Source organism: Brachycentrus maculatus, unplaced genomic scaffold (assembly GCF_059751285.1).
Source record: "Brachycentrus maculatus isolate JH-2025_06_01 unplaced genomic scaffold, ASM5975128v1 h1tg000186l, whole genome shotgun sequence".
Lineage (NCBI taxonomy): Eukaryota > Metazoa > Arthropoda > Insecta > Trichoptera > Brachycentridae > Brachycentrus > Brachycentrus maculatus.
In genome coordinates this window covers 1361290-1376916 of record NW_028280937.1, presented here as the reverse complement: position 1 = coordinate 1376916, position 15627 = coordinate 1361290, and the positions used below count along the sequence as shown (strand labels likewise).

The 15627-nt window shown below is 32.1% G+C and overlaps 1 protein-coding gene across 4 annotated transcripts in view; it reads right to left on the bottom strand.

Moving 5' to 3' along the window:
* The window catches only part of hlk (hulk), a 49887-nt gene that overhangs the window by 13616 nt on the left and 20644 nt on the right, over positions 1-15627 (bottom strand). For all 4 annotated transcript variants that reach the window (XM_088262682.1, XM_088262684.1, XM_088262683.1 and 1 more), the window contains 11 exons: positions 10448-10630; positions 10226-10369; positions 9439-9621; positions 9111-9242; positions 8352-8666; positions 7349-7663; positions 5924-6238; positions 5213-5401; positions 4993-5133; positions 4565-4885; positions 3725-3907 (listed from right to left, as the gene is read on the bottom strand). In XM_088262682.1, coding sequence (XP_088118808.1) covers positions 3725-3907; positions 4565-4885; positions 4993-5133; positions 5213-5401; positions 5924-6238; positions 7349-7663; positions 8352-8666; positions 9111-9242; positions 9439-9621; positions 10226-10369; positions 10448-10630 — 2421 coding nt within the window. The remainder of the gene's footprint in view (positions 1-3724; positions 3908-4564; positions 4886-4992; positions 5134-5212; positions 5402-5923; positions 6239-7348; positions 7664-8351; positions 8667-9110; positions 9243-9438; positions 9622-10225; positions 10370-10447; positions 10631-15627) is intronic.

The following is a 15627-nucleotide window of genomic DNA, read 5'->3' as shown; positions in this document are numbered from 1 at the left end:
TCATTAGAATCTTCATCTTCAGTGTCACCATTTTCATCATCATCAGTGTTATCATTACCGGTGTCAGAATCATCGTCATCATCATCATCATCATCATTACTATCACTGTTATTATCAGAATCATCGTCTTCTTCGCTATCATTAGATTCGTCACTATTATTATCACTATCATCACTATCATCATCATCATCATCATCCCCATCATCGTCATCATCATCACTTTCATCATCTTTATCGTCATCATCGTCTTCATCATCGTCATCGTCATCCTCATCCTCATCACTATCATCATTATCTTCTTCACTATCGTCATCATCTTCTTCGCTGTCATCATCATCATTTTCATCACTATCATCATCATCGTTGCTGTCACTTTTATCGTCATTATCGTTACCTGTTGGCATTAGTATTGATCATGCATATTATAAGTAGTACTCAATTTGCCAGAAACTAAATATATTTCATTACAATAATTAATGACAAAAGCTACGATAGCAGTAAGCTTTAAGAAGATGAAACATTTATAATTAAACATTATAGCTTTAACAGACACATGCAAGTTTATCTTTGAACGAAAGACAAAGTATATTTAAACGAAATAAATGATATGTATTTTAATATATTTCAAACTATCTCATTTTAAGGATGTGGATTCTTACTTTTTTGTTCTACAAGCCACTGAAGAACTTTTTTCTCATTCTTTAGACTACCTAAAAATATATGGATTCATACATTATTGCCTGTATATTGATGGGATATCGCATGGGCAGTGCTGTAGTCGGAGGGGCTCTGTGTGACATCTTCTGCCATACTCGCGAACATAGCATGCATCCTCTCGTCCAATCAACACATTCTCTACCCGCCATTGGATCACACAACAACGAGGCATGTGACATTTATTTACGGGAAACACTTAAAAGTGTCTTAACATACTGTTGGTAGAGAGCGGGAGACGCTGATAAGCGTTCTATTTGCTGACCTTTGCGACTTTTTTAAAACTAATAAAGAATATGCTATTTTAAACCATTAGATAATACTTTAATGCACATCCACCGTTGTTCTATGATCAAGACTCATCGTACTTCATTTTCATTTTCTTCCATTTGCCCTTTTTCAATTTACAGTACAATCTAAAGTACAATACAATAGTAAAATGCTTATTTATGAAGTGATGTAATAAGTGTGTAAATATAAGGTGTACAATATCTAGGGTTGCCATATTTGCCAAGCATTGATACGAGACGTTTAAGTGATGAATAAAATCTAAAATGAAAAAAGTAGGTACATTATGGTTTATTTTACGCTAGTAAAATATAAGGAATCTTATTTAGCCCAGTCATATCACTGAATACAGGACTATCCTAATTGCGTACAAGGAAGAACAGAAGAGGTAATCAAACTTTTGAAAGTAAATTATCACAATAATTTAGTAATTTCTTTTAAATATTTAGATTTGGAATGTTTGAATATTTTTAAATAAAGTTAAAATTTTATGTTTTTATTATTAACAAATATATTTCAATTTTATGCTCTTTTTGTGGACCTAAAAATAAGTAACGGACTGTGGTAGAGTGGGTTCGAATCCAGAAACTTATAGTCCATGGCACCAACCACAGGACCACAAACCGACACAATATTAGCAAAGTTAAAAACCCTCTGCACAATAAAATCAGTAGCATAATGTACATAATACGTGAATTAAAGACTAAATTATGTTATATGCAATTGAAGATAGTTTTGGATTCAGATGATGATATTATAAAGTTGATTTGATTTTTTTTGCAAATTTTTCTTAAAGAAGTATCGACGTTAGTGAACGTCAAAATCCGTCTGTCAGTTGGTATGATGTATAGCAATGACATCTGTGGAAATTCGTATGTAACTTGTATCATAGCACATGAATTTCACTTTTAAAAAAATTATCATTTAAAAAGAACTCCCCAGAGAAAGTTGGACATCAATTATTGTACTTCCGGAAAGGTTAAAGTGATAAAAAATAATAGCTTTATTTTACTCCCAAAGTTTAAAAGAATTATAGGAATAAAATTGAATATGTGTAATTTATATTTAACCTTTTTTTCTAACATCTTTCTACACTGTACGACTAGCTGAGTGATCGTTGTCACCGCCGGTTATCTCACATAAAATTTGGGGAGATAATGGCAAAAATTATGACAGTCCCATATATACAAGACATATGACAACCCTAATAATATCACGCAAAGCTTGCGTTAATGTATACCCTCTTCCTTGTAAAATTTACGACTACAGCACTGATAATAGGAACATATGATATACATTTTAAGACAAGTAAATAGCTATAATTATACATGTAAAATTTTTTTAGCCCCATGAAGTAAATTATGATTTCCAATTTTCTAAATTAAGAATGTCTGAAAAGGTGGAGAAAACATCTTTTTGCCATAGAATTAATTTTATGTTGTATGACATCATGCTGTGTAGAAAGAAATGTTGGTAGAACAATATTAAAAGGAAAACTAGACATGTGAAATTATTAATGTGTTATGTATTCGTCTCGAATTCTGATTTATATTTATTTTTATGTGTGACTTACTAAGTACTAACTCGATAGTGGAATTGAAATCCTGAATGAAAAGTCTTCACCAATATTTTGCAAAGAAAAATCATTTTGAAATAAACCTGATTTGCAGCACTGGAATTAAACAACAAAAATGCATTTACCCTTAATCTTCCTGACTTTTGGAATTATGTAATCTACGAGAAAATATTTGCATTTGCAAAATAATAAAAATGAAAGGTGAAAAAACTAAAGCTGAAAAAAGGGGTAACTTAGTTTTATAATTAAGTAATATTCAAAAATTTCTTTTCATTTGAAATAATTAGTATATTTGTTTACAAAATTTAATACCTGGTTGCAGGTTAAATACAACTGTTACCATTTAGTAGCGGTTTCATTGATTTTACGCAAATTCGGTACTAAGATTGTAATAATATTACATAAAGAATTGACATAAGAAGCTAACTTTACCCAATCTAACCAAACGTAGTTAAATCATACCTCGCTTAGACTGTGAGATTGGTTTCATTTGTCAAATTCAGGATTATTTCAAATTTTACTTGTTGTGGAAGTATTTTTTTTCAATCATCAAAATATTAATTAGTTCATTGTTGTAATAATACAGGAGTATACCAAATGCTTCTGCTAACCCCTATCTGCAACTAATGGTGCATAGGGTAATGCATCTCATCACTGAGATGTTAATTACATGAAGGCAAATTGATCGGTCCTGCAGTTAAGTTGGTACATGGAGTCAAGGGTGATTTTAAATAAATAAAGATCAAAATGAAAAGTATTAACTTTGGGGTTTGGGACCTGAGAATCGAATTCACAGCCTCAAAAAATAGGAACTAAATGCTTGAATTGAAACAAATATACATTTAATTTTTTCTTCTTTCATTATAATGTAAAACCTTTCAATCAAGTCTAAGAATAAAAATGTTTTGGTACATTGTACTTATGTACTAATGCACATTTTTCAAACAGCACTTGTACATTGTACACTTAAGTTGTGCTTGGAACAGGTCTGTCCGCTTCTATCTACATTAATAAAAATTCTCTTTCAAGCTAGACTATGTCTGTTTCAAAAAGGTGATAAGTGTGAAAAAATTGACAAATGGTCAACTGGACCAACTGTAATTTTCAAAGTACAGAATATTATCAGAGTTGGAAAAACATACTTACCATCATACATTATTGGTACGCCAGTCTCATAGTACACCAGGGCCGGGAAGCTGAAAATGCCAATCTCGGAGGCAAGCTTGGAATCTTTGGACTTGACAAATTGGATACCGTGTTTGTCTGTATCGTCATCAATGGTCTCTAGTTCTTCCAAGATCTCAGAACAGGTATCACAATCATCACTATCTAAAAGAATACAAAAGGTTAGATATAATATCACAATTATATTCATAAATTTATTTTGTACATTTACCTGGTGATTAAACAATGATTGAAAAGCTAAACTTTTTACTGTGGTTATTCCGAAAATATCCATTAATTTTAATTGTAAATCGGCCCTAACTTTTTACTTTTAAAGGCAAGATCGTAGCTGTTTTCAATTTCAACTGGCATTAGATTACAAATGGGGAAAACAGTTATTAATGGCAACATCACTCAATAATGGGAATACAGTTGCTAATAACAGCATATTAAACAAAAAAAACTTATAGGTTTAGCACAATACTAATTTGATATGAAAACATTGAATTGATATGAAAACATTGAATTGATATGAAAACATTGAAACATGAAAACATTGATTTTTAACCAGGTCGGGGTAAAATATTAACATTGTCGCAGACTGTTATTTGCTCCATCCAAGAATAAGACAAAATTTAGCACAGTAAAACAACCCACATAAATTGAAACCTTAGTGTATCGCTAAGATAACAACCGTCACAGACAGCATGAAACGTCTTAACTCTTTACCCTATGACATTTGTAGATCAATAATATATGATGGATGGATATTGATTGAAGAATTTAATCATACAAACAAAAAAGGTAATGAAAGATACTAACAGAAAAACACCGCCAAATGTTCGACATCATCGATAAGAACCCTCAATGTTTTCCTGTCGACGCTTTCGATCACATCCGGTTGCGAGTTGTGAAGATTCAAGACCCAGTCCAAGATGGCTTCTTCGTGCATCAAGTCACCATCGTAGATAGTCCGGAACTTGTGGCGGTAGAAGGCGAGGGCAGGGAGAGATGGGAGATCGTACTCCTTGTCGATTCCCTCGTCAGATGTCTTTACGAAATCAATGTCTTTTTCCTCACACTCGTCGTCAATATTTTCTAACTCCAAAAGGATTTTCTGGGACTTCTTATCTCCTTCTTTGTCTGGAAAATAATGATAATTTTGGTAAAAAAATATGCAAAATTTGAAATGTTTTCAAACGGGTGTTTGATACATGAACACAAAATGACATGATGATTATTATACTTACAGAAGAAAACGACAATATGTTCATTTTCCTGAAGAATTTTTTCTAACATTCGTGTGTTGACTTCTTCAATTTTTCCAGGAATTTCGAGCGTATTCTCATCAGTCAACCAGGACAATACTTCATCTTCATCCTCAATATCACCTGAAAAATATGGTTTTAAGTAATCATATTTTCAAATAAAATTATTCACTCTAAACAAACTAAGTAATTATTTGTATACCTTTGTACACAAGCGGATCTTTATTTCTGAAGAATACAAGTGTAGGGAAGTTCTTGATTCCATTCTTCTTGGCAATTGTCAAATCTTCAGTTGTTACAAATATGATGCCAGTCTCATCCAGTTCATCGTCGATGTTTTCCAGCTCATCCAGGATGTTGTCGCAGTGTTCTCCTTCTTCGCATTTACCACCTGGAAAAAAATCATTACTTCCAAGTAAAAGTTATCTAACAAATTTGATACATGTTTTCAGTATTATTATTACATTTTAGGCTGATTGTGATTAATTTGTTAAAAGTTGAAAGTTTTAGTTTGATCCATTACATCTTGCTCATTTTATTCATGTATGCTAATATCGTAACAAGAGTTGTGGGTATGGATTATATTGTGATTTGAAGAAAAAATATTTGCTGGTTAAACAAAAAAATAAAATAAAAATTTCAAATAATAAAAGAACTGCTAGATAGCTTTTCCCAGTTTTATTTTATTTGACTAGTAACTGGGTTTTATCGTTGCCGGTATCACCAGTCTGATGATGTCGGTAACGAAGAAACCCAGTCCCTGAACATACAAAATAAAAATGGAAAAAGCTTCATAGTTGGAAAAATAAATATATTGTATTATTTTATTATATAAAAAAACAGTTCCACCAAAAAATGCCATAACAAAAGTAAAATCTAATATGCATTTATTGTAAATTAAATGTTGACTTACTGAAATAAACCACTACATATTCATATTCTTCAATGAGGTCTTTTAAAATTTCATCAGTAACTTCCTCAATCGTCGCCGTGTTCTTTTGTTTGATGAGCCACTCCAAGACTTCTTCTTCGTTCATGAGTTCTCCTTCATAAATGGCTGGGATTTTTTCTTCGAAGTAAACCAGAGCTGGCAGGTGATCTATACCGTATTGTTTGGCCTCGGCTTGATTGTCCATTCGGACTATAACAATACCTTCTTTCTCCAGTTCGTCGTCAATATTCTCCAACTCATTCAAAATTCTTATGTCTTGTTTATCATCCTTGTCATCTAAAACAAAGAAACGAATATTACTAAACAACTTTGCCCTCCACACTGTTTAGAAGGACTATGATTGTTTATTATGTAGGTACTATAATACCTAAGCAAACTTTTATATTTCTGAAAAATTATTGAATGTTTAGAACTGTTCAATATCTTTCTATTAAATGATCTTTGAGTTTTGATTTGGTTTCCTAGCTAGGAGATAAGAAATAAGTGTAAAATATCTATAAGGAAATGTATGGAGCATTCCATTTCAACTAGAGCACCTACTTCAATCAGGTGCATATTTTTTAGTTTGTTTTTTATAATTTTTTTTATGAGATACATATAACATAGCTACTTTCCATATTAGGGTGGGAGTTAACAATACAAACAATTATCAAATGTAAAGCAATAAGTAAAAAGGATTGGAATCCCGTGGTTAGTGCCTCAGACTCTGAGTCACTAACTACACAGAGTTCCTGGTTGGAACCCACTCTACCACAACTTAATACTTATATTGAATAATGGGGGGCCTGAACCTACAAACATGTTATAAATTTAAATATTTTTGTGTATAATTATAAAGATTGAACACAAATATTTTGTTTAAAAAAAATACAAATAATTACTTATAGCGTATTTACTATTATTATCATCAGAGAACTTAAAATAAATAAGTGATGAAATATCGCTTTTATCTTTTTTAAAAAGAAATATTTATGTTCTTCAAACTTAATTTGTGCCGTGGACTCAAAGTCCACTACACTAACCACAGGACCAAAACCGGGCTCAAGCAACTAAACAGTAATAAATCTTAATAACAGCCCTTTGTAGATTATATAAATATCATGATAAATGATAAATATTGTACCTATAGATTTGGCATTTAATTTGTAGAACTCCATTTTAATTTATGTACGTTAAATCAAACAGTGATTTTTTGAGTCTACAAAGTTGTATTTTATTGTTAAAAAACACAAAAAATCAGTGTTTGATTATTAATACATAAATTAAAAGATAAATATTGTATTTGTAAACTTTTAAGGAAAAATATTTTTAATTAATCAATTAAATGTCGACAAAAATTAACAAGCAAAAGCCTGGCTTACTAAAGGAATGATCTAAGGTACTCACAAAATATTACCGCTAAATATGGAGAAGTCTCAATGAGGCGGTCCATCATCTCGTCGGTGATTTCTGGGATCTCGCTGTGTCTCTTCTGGTGCATGAGCCAGCCGAGGAGCTCGTCCTCCTTCATCAGGTCCCCCTCGTAGATGTGGGGGATCCGCTTCTCGAAGAACACGATGGTCGGGATGGTGTCTATCCCGTACTCCTTGGCCTCTTTGTCATCGTCGATCTTGACAAAGGCGATGTCGTTCTGGTCACATTCGTCGTCGATGTTCTCCAGTTCAGCGAGCACCTTTTGACTTTTTTTTTGGTCCTTATCGTCTGTAAAACAAAATTCAATTCAATCAACTTGAACCATAAATTACATTGAATTTTTAACTTTTTGAAAATTTCTATTACGTTTGATAATCGAAAACCTCATATTGTTTTTCTGAAATGTAAATGGAGATAATCAAAGCGGAAATGTCTCATTTCTTTTTACTTGTACACATTTTTATTCTGGGGTTTAAGTTTTTTTTTTAAATTCACCTTAAATTATAATCATGTCTTGGATCATGAAAACATAAACATATAAGTAGAAAAATTTGATTATTAATTAATTTTATAAAAACATTTTTGATTGTTTTTATTGTATGTATATGTAAAGATTTTTTTCAATTAAGTAACTATGACTACTGTTACTTTACTTTTAGATTTCTATTTCCAAAGACTTTTAAAGATTTTTTGGAGCTTTGATGTTTTTCTTTTTCTTCTTCTTTATCTTGGTGTAGGCTTGTGGCCTGTTTTTAAGAGGGATTAGCCTACTGCGATGTCGATTCTCAGCTATCGACCCATCTCTGTGGTGGTCTGCCCAGGAGTCGTCTACCATGGGGTTGGCCGTACAGTGCTATGTGGGGGAGTCCGGATGGTTCTATTCTCCTCACATGCGAAGGACACATGCGAAGAAGAGAATGGAACCATCCAGACTTAAATTTTTTTTTTATCTGGTTAAATTTGACATGTTACTTACAGAAAAGAACAGCGACATAGGGCATTTTTTCAATGATCAGGTCCAACATTTCATCGGTGATATCTTCGATTTCATCACTCTCCACTTGGTACTTCAGCCATTCGAGAAGTTTCTCTTCATCCTCCAAGTTGCCTTCATAAACGGTGGGTATTCCCTTCTCGAAGTACAACAGAGAAGGTATCTTCTCGATGCCATACTCCTCCGCCTCGTCGGGGTTGTCAATTTTGACGAAAACAATTCCCAGAGCGTCGCATTCGTCATCGATGTTTTCCAATTCATTTAAAACTTTCTGGGATTTTCTGTCATTGTTATCATCTGCAAAATAAGAGATTCAACGAATATTAATTAGTCAAATATGAAATACAAACCCCTTTCTCTAAATTTAAAAACTATGTCACAAAAACCATTTGAATATGTTGATGTTTTTTCTTCTGGATTTGAAATATAAAATTTAAAGTATACCGTGTTTTTGATTATACATAGTTTTATAGCACATAAAAGTTGTAATTTTTGTTTTGTGGAAATCTAAAGGTGGAGACTGACCCGAGCATTTTGTCGTAACAAAACGTCACAACGCTCGCGGCGAGCATCAGCGAGCATCCGAAACTATGGATGGAGCGCTCGGCTCGCTGTACTGACTGCCTGAATGCTCGCATCGTAACATGTTACGTTACAACAAAATGCCCCGGTCAGTCTTCACCCTAATAATCGTACTCAATTTAAAAAATTGTACTCAATAGCAATAATAATTAAACTTACAAAATAAAACAGCCATCGTTTTTCCTTCTTTAATGAGGCGGTCAAGCATCTCGTCGGTTACATCTTCAATTTCGTCCTTCTCTAGCTGATCCACTAACCATTCCAGGATTTCATCCTCATTTTCTAGGTCACCTAGAAGATGAAAAAATTTCATCCATGATTAATATTTATTCCTCTTCTTCCAACCCCTAGTGTACCCGAGTGGTGTGAGTTATAGTATACATAACGAGGAAAACAGAAACATAATCAATTTCAAAAATCAATATACACCAAGAGATTTCTCTTGGTGTATTCTCGCTATTTAGAGAATACTTAAAATGCCAATTACCATCGTAAACGTTTGGAATTTGCTTTTCGAAATAGACTATGGCCGGGACTGAGTCAATGCCAAAGTTCTTGGCTGCAGCGTCATCATCGATCTTTACAAACTGAATGCCATGTTTGTCACAATCATCGTCGATTTTTTCCAGTTCGGCCAAAACAGTCATAGAATCGTCGTCTCCGTGGTCATCTGAAATAATAAACAGGTATCATTACTTTAATTGTTTGATATTAACATCAATTCATCATTTCCTCTCACATATTCAGAATGGTGAATTTCTAAATTGTGAAATCCTTTATACAGTTTTGTATCACTGCATAGGAACTTTGTAAAACCGATATTAACTTTAACTTTTAAAAATGCCTTAATAGCTTTATAAGTGTATTATTCCTTCATCAAATAAAATTACAAAAATGTCAAAAAAACAAGTTTATGTTAATTTTCATTACTATATTTAATGTCATATTATTATTTAAATTCTTTATTATTATATTTTTTTAATGTAAACAAGTAAAGTATGATGAATTATGCTGAGTATTGTAACAAGTTATTTAGATAAATCATGAAAAATACTGTCCACTTAGGGAATTCTGTGGTTTGAAATCATTTGGCAATATATGTTAAGTTCTATGAATGTTGTGTTTTCTCATTTTAAATGTAAATCTGCATGTTTTTCATGCAAGAGTAAAATAGTGATCATTTATGATAAGAACCTCATGACAAACTGCTCAAATAGCTTGGAACATTTTAGACTAGTTTTGTTGAATATTATATATTTCTTGAAATAACTTACAGAAAACTACGACTAGATTGTCAATGTTTCCGATCAAAGTATTGAGGGTCTTGGCAGTAACATCTTCAATAACGTCCTCTTCGTCTCCAGTAGATTTGTTCGCTACTAACCATTCTAACACATCTTCTTCCCTGCTCAATTCACCTGTAAATGTGGTTTTGGTTAATTAAATAAATCACAAGAAGTGTGTTCGATTTAAGTGACCATCTTCAGTCGGCTTACTTTCATAAATGATGGGTATTTGATGTCTGTAGTAAACGAGCTTTGGCAATTCCCCGAGATTGTATTCTTCCGCCAGATCCTCGTCGTAGATCTTCACGAAGCCAATCCCGAGCTGGTCCGCTTCATCGTCTATGTTTTCTAATTCTTGTAAAGCCTTCGAACACTTTTTGCACTCTGGTTTGTCTATCACACAAATAACAAGATATTATAGACAGTGCAGTGTCAAGATCATAAAAAGTAATTTACATTAAACTATTTCTTGTTTCTGTTAAACATTTTTTATGGGTGAAGTAAAATAAAATAAAAAGGTAAAAATCACATACAAAGTTAAATATTTACATCACGTATTTAATTATTTTTATTTAGGGAAAACCGGGTACAAACATAACACTTTTTACATCTGACTCAGGTATTGTTTTTCTTGTAGCTATATCAATGAAATGAATTAAACCATCATATTGGTACCTAGTTCACACATTCATACAATGGTTTAAATTTTATCAGTAAAGTTGTAATAATGATAAATTTGAATAACTTATACAGCGCTATTTTTGTAAAACAATACCTCAGGAAGTTATGTAATGTTTTCTGTGGATGTGTTTGTGATTATTTTAATCCTAGCCCAGTTGCAAAAAGGGACAAAAAAATTTAAATACCTGTTGAGATATGATTTTTTATGTTTGCATTTCCAAATAATCTTCTAAAATGCACAGAAAATATTTTGTGATACTGGTAATATAATTTTTCATTAGAACATCAAATTGATATAATATTCAGTGATAAGAAAGGGTTTTATTACAAAAAAACTAGCATAGCAAACAAGTAGGGCTATATTACTTCATAACGGTGTTACTTTTGTACCCAGTCTCTCCTACCCACTACATTCTTTAAAAAAAAAAAACTATGATACATTGCCAAACGCTATCACGCTCCAACCCTGCCCACTTGGCTGTTAGGCTAGTGTGAAGTATCGCCGAGTTTTGGAGTACTATTGCTACAAAGTGTAGATGACTTTCATTTGGCAGCTTTCCATAATAAGACCTACATATGTATGATTAAGAGAGAATGAATGAAAATTGAGTTGGCCAAGATAAAAATGACATAATACATGATTTATCTTCTCGCCATTCGTCACCTAACATTTTCTCACGTTCATAATATGTTCATAAATAGATTGAGATTGCAATGAATATTGCCACCAATATGCATACAATATGATGGAGGAATTATGTAAGTGCCATTTTAATAATTATACTTATACGACTTACTTTAATGGAGTCAGTTTGTAAATGTCTTATTCAAATGATGACATAAAACGTCCTGACATAAACCATATAATGGAAGCGTAACGCTTTGGGTCACAAAAGAAGCCTAGGAGTGTGAGAACAAGACCGAGAATTAACTAACATGGAACTTTCATAATAAATTTGCACAGATCTCGTTGACTTCAAAAGCTTTGATTGGCCCTGACCCCTACCTAGATTTTCAATCAATGTGTTTTAAACGAACAATCAAAAGCCTTTAACACATCCTTAATAGAACATGAACATGAATTTAAAGGGCATGTTTTTTTAAGGGTTATTGAAAGTAAAAATATTGTCAAAGACCATCCAATGTGCCAACAAGCGAATCTTATTAGGAGAACAATGGATTCTGCTATCCTGGATAGGAGAGGTCAGTCTTAGAATATCAATTGTATGGGTACTATGATGAAATCAGTTGCCAAAGAACTTAAATAACTGATATCATTAAAATCAACTCTGAAACAAATGAAATTTCAGTAGAAATATGGCTGGTAAACAATGAAAAAATTCACGAGTAGATTGATGTCATGCAGATCGCAAGTATCCAAAGGATCTGTGGACGATTTGTCAAAAGATAGATAAAATAAGAACTGTCGCAAGAATGACATGGCAACAGGATGTAAAGAACAAGAAATAGTTGAAGACTTTAAAGGGTATCCATGCTGTGTATTTAGAAAAAGGAATGCATTGATTGAGTTTGATTTGATATCTCACAATGTAGGTTCAATTAGCGATAGAAAGGATGGTGTAAACAATAGTTCTGGTGGCTAGAGATGGCATACCAGACGTCCCGTGATTCTGGCAAGGCGCCACGTTTTGTCAGACTATTTTACCCTCTGAGACATCATTATGTATCGAAATTAACATTCTTCACTAGACTATTGTCAGGCTCCCCGATTACTGGATTCCGATTAGATATGCATGTTTTAAATATAAATGTAACATACAATGTGTCTTGTGTTAATTGGATACATTAACAGTATGAAGAACATAATAATGATTTCAATAGTTTGTATTATGTACAACGGATTTTAACACATTTATTTACAAAGGTTTTTGAGATTCGCTAGAGACGGGTATACTTTTAAAATTTTGCTTTTAAAGCAGATGTTACGGACGTTCCAACTAAATAATTACTAAGGTGGGGTTAAGAAAATCTGTTCATAGTTTAATACTACGCGTAGTTGTTGTATCGTATCTACGATACCATAGTAAAATTAAAATCTAAAAATCAAATTATTATCTAACTCAATAAAAAGTACACTGATTCTGTAATCTGTAAATATGACACATAAACTTTTGTAATATCTATTGTTGGAATGTCTATATTTATACGATATCCGTGTATGAACAAACCATATGTTTGGGTCACGATATGAGTAAAGGTAATTTTTCATGTTTATTGGTAACAAATTACAGGTCTCAATATAAGCAATACTCCAGTTATCAAAAATTAGCTAATTTCAGATATATATGTACCTACACATAATTATTTGATACATACACGGTATATATTATAATTAAGGATACCCATCGCTAAGCCAATCAAAGCAAAAATTTTAGATGTTATACGAAATGTTACTAATCCTGGAAACGCACCAGATTTATTTTGTCATTGAAATAGTAAAAATAGTTATTTACATTAAATACTGAAAAATTGTGTGCAATATCAATTGTGTGTCGAGTGCTCCGGCACTCGATGTTTTTGTGTAAGTTTTTTTGCTTGTGTGGAATATTGTGAGAAACATAGTAGGTATTCTGGAAAAACACGTGAGAAAAAACACAAAATATCTTCAATAAACTGGAAAGCGGTGCTCGTGCATCGTGTCTGAAAGGAAAGTATAAGCGGTAAAGCTGTGGAAAGGTTCACTCATTCTTCTGCAGTCCTTCTGTGCTCCTGGTAATTCGAGACTCTAAGAGCCGCCACTAGATACTAGAAACTTTACTAAACACTAAATAAAGTGCATATTTTCAAACCAGGACCAGACATACATCCCACTAATGTGGAATAACTATGTAAGTTCGATAATGTGGACCACTTTCATTTTGTTGATACCCAACAAATCTGAGTACAATCAAATTGTCAAATCTAGATAGTTTAACATCCCTATATGTGCTATCCCAAGGGTAAGTGTACTGATATATTTCTATTAGTCCCATAATAATCAACCTTCATCTTGAACTTCATCTTAATTAAGGGTAGAAGTCACACAGAGCTAAGTAAGAATTGTAGAAGTGCATAAATAACAATAAAAATTATCCGCATGGTAATTAATATTTGTGCCTTCTTGCATTTTTTTTAGTTTTTTTTTTTCTTGTAAAAATTATTTCAAAAATCAATGGTGGCTTTTTACCATCATACACCATACATCTTTTAGATTTCAGTGATTTTTTCTGAATTTGACCAACAAAGAAAAGTTCATCTAAAAAACTTTATTAACCAGCTTTTGTACCATTTCAAAACGCCATTTCTCAACAAATTTATACCTCCAGTGTATTAAATTACTTCGTTAAAAGTTAAAAGTTATCCACGTTACTTCATAATTTGGATAACTTTTACTTAGCTTCTGGCTTTTGTTTCTAATGACATTGGCATTTTGAATCTGGTTTTGGATCTGTATTATCAGGATATTATGGTTACCGAATTGAAAAGAAATTATATTAGTTTTTTAATGAACATAAGTAAGGTAAAAGTTATCTAAACTGCAGTAGCCAACTCATTAACTTCTTATTGGAATCTACTTGTAGTTGGTGTTCTGATGGACTTTTTTTTTATTCCTCCATATAATGAGCTATTAACTCCATATAGCAATATGGTATCTTGTGGACATAACAATAGTTGACTTTTAAATGTAGACTGAAAGTTTATGTCTCTATCCATATACTGATGATATATTTACAATGATTGAGTATTATGCTTCAGGTTTTGAAAAGGACTACAGTACACTTACTAATGGAACTGTATATTATATCCTAAGGATATTAAAATAGATATCTATTTTATCACCCATTAAGAGCTAATTTAACTATTTGTACTTATGCCTTTGTAAATATAACTACTAGAGGTGTAATATCTTTATATCGATTTCATCAAAGTGGATACCATTTTAGCATCATTTTCATGTCCCATCCATTACTTTTAAGTATGTTTGTTAAATTTACTTCAAAGTGTTTTTGCTTGGAACGAAATATATCACAAATATCTCATTACTTTGTGAGAAAATAATATATAGGAGCAAGGTTAAGCTTCGCACTATTAGAAATTACATAATGTTGGACCAGACGATATATTATAGTTTTCCACTTTGATATATCTTGGCTGCTGTTCTCTTCGTATTCCATTAATGTTAAACGCACAATGAAAGCAACACATAAAAAATGCATTTAACGCATCTTCTGTACTACTCCGACTGATCTAAAACCAAGCTTTTCCCTGCCAAGTTGGTGGCAAAATAGATATTATACTTACATTAAACAGATTTAAAAATTATCTTTTTTTATTTCCCCTTCCAAATTAACAAATAATAGATATTCAATGTACAATTATTGTCTTATATTACAGTATCATTCACCTTGAATGTATCACGCAGATGTTAATTCTTTTCTACTCGCACCACATCTGACTAAGCACAGTTTTTAATTTTGAGTTCCTTTTTTAGTGAAAATGTGGAATGAACAATAGCGTGCAACACTCAGAGAGTGAAAACACTTGAACTCTAATCAGTGGGTATTTATACAACTTCACATGTATGTGAACTTCACATTCACATATTAATAGTATTTGATTCTAGTATTTTTAATTAAGCTAAAATAACATAAAATTAAAGTAACTTTAATCACAAAGAGTAAACCCACATTTAGGAAAAGGTTGTAAAA